We start from the raw sequence: 5,652 nt of genomic DNA, 5'->3' as shown, positions 1-5,652 counted from the left end.
CCCAATCGGCTGTGTTGAACGCGTTCCGTATGTCCAGCGTGACCACTAGACAGTACTTTTTCGTCCCACCTTTCCATCTGGTACCTGCGATGGCTTTAGCAGCAATATTGGTGACCCTCTCTATCGCGTCCAGTGTAGATTTCCCTTTACGGAAACCGTACTGGTTGGAAGACAGTCCACCGGCGTCCTCCATAGCAGCGTTAAGCCTTGTTGCAATGACCCTTTCGAAGACCTTGCCTATAGTGTCCAGCAGGCAGATGGGTCTATAGGAAGAAGCTTCGCCCGCTGGTTTCCCTGGCTTCGGCAGGAGCAGAAGTTTTTGGCGCTTCCACCTGTCGGGAAAGGTCCCTTCCAGCATGCACGTGTTGTAAAGCGATGCTACCACGCCCGGATGGAGGGATAGCAGGGTCTTCACTGCCCTGTTCGGGACCAAATCCGGCCCGGGTGCCTTCCTGCTCTTCAGGTTCCTTGCCGCAGACAATAGTTCCGTCTCCGTGACCGGACATATCTGGCTCCCAATTTGTCGCGTCCATCGGGGGATGCAATGGCGGCGACCCTCTGGAAACAGCACTTGGACAATGCCTTCCAGGACCGCTGGGTCAGTAGGCGACCTGTTGCCGGCACTCACACGCTTGACCACCGTCTTGTAGGCTCTTCCCCATGGGTCGTTTTCCAGCTCGTCACAGAGCTTGAGGTAGCTCTCCCTCTTGCTGTCCCGAATCGCCAGTTTGAGTGCCTTCTTTGCACTCTTAAAGCTAGAGTTGCAGGCAGAAAGGTTTCCGGTGCCTCTCGCCCTTTGGACTAACCTCCTGGCTCGAAGGCAGGTCCTGCGCAAGCTAGCGATTTCCTCGCTCCACCAGTACACTGGTGCGTGGTGCTTCCGAAAGGTCTTTCGCTGCTGCATGCTTTGGTCACAGGCTTCCTCCAGTCTGGCTGCCAATTTGCGCTGCAGAATCTCTCCTCCAGACAGGCGTTGTCTGCTGTTCTTTGTCGGCGCTCTGCAGGCTTCGAGAGCATTTCGCGCACACAATTGCAGCACCTTGCCCATTCACCCTGATACTGTCGTCCTTGCCGCCCTCTCTGTTCGCCTCTAGGATGTTCGTGTGGAGCGCCTTCATGCGCACGAACGTCTCCCTCGTGGCGACAGTTATGTGGCGCGCCGTCTTGTCCATCATCTTGGGGGATACCTCCTGCAGAAGCTTCCCCAGCTCCAAGAGATCCTCCAGACAGGTTGCCTCGTGGGAGGCCTTGCTCCTTTTGGCCGGCGTTGTCCTCTGCGAGTTAGCTGGGCTCGCAGGATCACGCGTCCTCTTAGGGGTATCCTTAGCTTCCTCGGTGTCTACGATCAGCTCATCGACTTGGGTTGTCGAAGGTGCCGGCGAGCGGGCGAGCTTGCTGCCCTTCTTAAATGCCGCTGCAACTCCGTCGGTCCCATCTTCCCTCGGCTGGCGGGGAGAGTACGGGTTTGTTTGTGGTGGGTTATTGACAAGATCGTGCACTTGATCCAGGTATTTGGGATCAGTATACGCAATTACTGCTGCGTATTTCTCCTGCTCTTTGCGTGCACCGAGACCTTGCAGCCAAAACCAGCTTTCCAGTTTGTTGAAAAACATTTCGATGTTGGTGATGAAATGTAGTTGAGGGAAGGGCATCTTGGCAAATACCGAGTTCACAGAACTCGCATCAGGAATATGCAGTGGTTCCTGCGCGTCGACGAAGTCTTCGTTATCCGGCATTGTTTGAGGTTATGTTGAAGTTCTGAGTAAGTCGAGGTGCGTTCGCTTTGATTGCAGATGTTCGAATCGTCTGGGGTCACCAATTATGGTTTGTCTTCAAACCAAGGTAAGTCCTGCACTTAAGTTAAACACAGAACTTGGATGCTTAGATTATAATATATATTTTGTACTTCGTTACAACTGAGTGATGGTTCAGAACTGAGATCTCTTTTCTTAGTGGGCTTTTTAGCGTGGTTCTTCAAGGAGTGTGCCGAGAGAGGTTTTTTAATTCCAATCTCTTCTAAGGAGTTTTTAGCGATGCCAGATGGCAGAAAACATGATCGCCACAAGTTCAACAAATCTTCAAAGTTCATTAAATAGAAACCAAATTTTCCCTCAAAACCAGAGAATTTATCATGAGTATAGGAGAAACTTACACCAAGGTAGGGCCCAAAAACCTTTAAATTTCCAAGCATCAACGTCAAATAACTCCCCGAATGCACCTGTTAAAAGACAAGGGCATAACGACAGTGTAGAATGGACGTAAATTTCAGCAAATTGACTCGGATACAGAAAGTGTTGCCCATATGTCGGAGTAATGTAAAAAGGAAATCTTCTTAGAGCCATGATAGATACAGGGTCATCTATCAATATAATGACAAAAAACTTTGGAGAAAATGAAGAGCAATATGAAAAATTAAAAGTGTGTACTATAAATGGATCAATGCCCTGCAAGCATTTTCTATCGCGGAAGGCACTATTAAGTGACTTCAAGAAGATGAAAACGATCGTCCGCGATATCGCATTCGGATCGCGGAAGTGACTCCCGTCGGGAAGAAATGTGCCACTTCGCCGACACTTCTCAAAGTCACTTCTGCGTTGCTTCTGGAAAAGTCGCCGAAGTGACTCCGAAAATTGCGAAATTGCGTCAAATTGAGACGGATAAGAATTTCCTAAAATATAAAAATTATTATTGTGTAATATGTATACACTCAAAAAACTATTTGCCCCAAACTTTAGAAATCTGCAAAAAAAAAAAAAAGTTTGGGCCGAATAGTTTTTAGAGAGCATTAATTTTATTTAGTTTCCATACAACTTGTATTTTTGTTTAATTTTTTATGAAATAGTTGGTTTTGGAATATAAATAAACATTAACTGATACAATTAATACTTACCTGCACCGGTGTTAGAATCCATTTTTTTTATTTTCTACACGAAAGGAAAAATAGCGAAAGTGTTTTGTGTGTTTTTTAATATTATTGCTTTGTTTTTAATGTTGCTAAGGTTAAAGCTAATACTTTCATTTGTTAAAATCTCATCTACTTTAAAAATACCAAAATTTGATGAATTGTAAGGTTGATTAAAAAGTGGTTGTAAATTTATAATAATTTTACCTTCAAAAAACGGAACCTTTTCTATCTTTTTAATTTTGTTAATAAGGACAACATTTTCATTGACATAACAAATATTGTTGGGCAAATCAACAGAGAAGTAAAAGTTATTAGTTTTTAAAAAACTATACAGTTCCTCGTTATCAGAAAGTTGTCGACCAAATATTATATCAGCATTTTTTTGCTTCCTTTTGAGGGTATAACTCTTTTCAATATGTCTGTTGTAAATTTGGGCAGCAGCATTGTTTGATTTTTTAACCGGTTTTTTTATAGTTTGTAGGTAATTTTCAAAACGGAAAGCGCTTATTGTTTCTATAGACCCAAAAGATTTTGCTTCCTCGTGAATATGAAGCAAATAATGAAAATTAAAAGTCATGAAGCAAGGGTCATATAACGAGGATACTTCTATTACAAAACCTATTAAGAGATTTTGGGCCATTTTAATATCTGCCAAAGAACAATTGCTATTTAACAATATACGTATTGCTAGGGATAAATTTAAAAAGTGTTCGTACCTCTTTTCGGATAGAATTGGTTTTAAAACAAACGGCCCATAATACAACAAAAATTGTCTAAGTTCCGTGGCTTTGAAACGATCAAGCTCGTCCAAGGACCTAGACTTACGAGAAAATTCGTACGGGCAAGATTTTTTTAAATTTTTTAGTTCGCTTGAAAGCTCACCAATTTTCCATGAAGTTAAGGAATACGGTTCTCCTTTTTTCTTTACCCAAGACTTTAGGAGAGTCCTTACTACTCCAAGGCAAACAATATGCATGTAGTCCAACCCAACTTGTTTAACAATATCGATAGAAAGTATTTCTAAAACAGTTAAATCTTTTTTGTTGTGGTGTTCAGGTTGACTTCTGCTTCTAAATGAGTTGTTATCCCGATGAGGGTCCATCCCAATTTTTAAAAAAGCAACTCGATTTTTAACCATTTCCCCTTTTTGAAGGCACCTTGTGCAAGAATAATAACCTGAATGTCCTTTTATTCCTAAAACAAATGATCGGGCTGGAGCATCCATAATAAAGCATCTGATCCCTACGCTGTACAACTTGTTTTTGTATGCGAACCCATTTTCGGCAAGTTCCTTTACTTCATTTACAAATTCACTCAGGTATTCGTCAGCGTTTTTCACACCTATCAACATTACTTCTGGATAACCAGGAACATTACATAATATGGGCCAAACATTTTTTGACGAACTTTTTCATAATGGCAAGCCATCAACATTTACATCCATATTTATTATTTCTGACTCATAGTCATTTACCATTAAAAAATCTGTAAGCGCGTCAGACAAACCGTAATGGGTATAAAAGCCGTCCCCCATAGTTCGGGCTACAACTTCTTTAGGAGTTTTTTTCAAGGTTCTAGAATCTTTGGGCACATTCATGTTATTATACCTTAATAATACCAAAAGTTCGTTCAAAACATTATTGGCAATGTTATTTTTTATAGCCCATCGCCTTAACTGCTCAGCGAAAGTCTCTGGGCTATCGCTGTCACTACTCTCGTCAGAACTAGTATAAATGTTGTCAAAATCTCCATCTGTTCCGTCAGGTACATCAATACATACTTCGTCAGGTATAGCAACATCTACTTCGTCAGGTGTATTAGCATCAACAATAACAGGCACATTATTACACTCTTTTGTTAATTTACAAACATCTAAAAATATTCTTTTAGACGAGCTGGCAACATTTGTTGATTCCTCAGTCTCGTAAATAGCTGAAAATAATCGTGCAGCTTCACGCTTAGCACGCAATTTAGCAGCCTTTGTTAGTAGGGACATTTTAAAATCGAAGCAAATTTTATTCTTATTTTTTTTTTATATTATTATGTTTGTTTAAATTGAAATCTAAGGTATAGTTAAAATTTTTTTTTGTTTTTTGTTTTTGTAAAATGGTTACTATCGCCTTTCTATCGTCCAGAAGTTACTTAGAAGTTACTTCTACGCGATACATGTATATTTTGTTTTTGTAAAATGTGTACTATCGCCTTTCTATCGTCCAGAAGTTACTTAGAAGTTACTTCTACGCGACACATGTATATTTTGTTTTTGTAAAATGTGTACTATCGCCTTTTTATAGCGCAGAAGTGTCTCAGAAGTTACTTCTTCGCGATCGCGACCCTTTTTGTTTTTGTAAAATGTGTACTATCGCCTTTCTATCGTCCAGAAGTGACTTAGAAGTTACTTCTACGCGACACATGTATTTTTTGTTTTTGTAAAATGTGTACTATCGTCTTTCTATCGCGCAGAAGTTACTAAGAAGTGACTCCTGGACGACAGGCGAAGAAATATCGCCCTTTTGCTTGCAGGGTGGAATTAAATAAAAGTATAACATTGGATCCTTGAAAAATCTGACCAGTTAAACAAAAATTTTTTTGAAATAAAGATTAAAGAGGATAGGACCGCATTAGAATGCCTTAATCCGCATTTATCAAAGGATCCATTATTTAATTTTTCCATCAATAATGAACAAAAAAATCTAATGAACACAGTTTAGAACACTTGAATGAAGAAGAAAAAGGAAGTTTAAAGA

At 40.7% G+C, this 5,652-nt stretch overlaps 1 protein-coding gene across 1 annotated transcript; it reads right to left on the bottom strand.

The window, feature by feature from the left end:
• Positions 1–2,731: 2,731 nt before the first annotated feature.
• LOC139354971 (uncharacterized) lies at positions 2,732–4,256 on the bottom strand. The gene is made up of 2 exons (XM_070999245.1): positions 3,524–4,256; positions 2,732–2,739 (listed from the first exon to the last, which is right to left on the bottom strand). The coding sequence occupies exons 1-2, from the start codon at positions 4,254–4,256 to the stop codon at positions 2,732–2,734; spliced, it is 741 nt and encodes a 246-aa protein (XP_070855346.1).
• Positions 4,257–5,652: the final 1,396 nt, after the last annotated feature.

Source organism: Drosophila suzukii, unplaced genomic scaffold (genome assembly GCF_043229965.1).
Source record: "Drosophila suzukii unplaced genomic scaffold, CBGP_Dsuzu_IsoJpt1.0 scf_5, whole genome shotgun sequence".
NCBI classification, from domain to species: Eukaryota; Metazoa; Arthropoda; class Insecta; order Diptera; family Drosophilidae; genus Drosophila; species Drosophila suzukii.
This window is presented reverse-complemented; position numbering and strand designations above follow the sequence as displayed.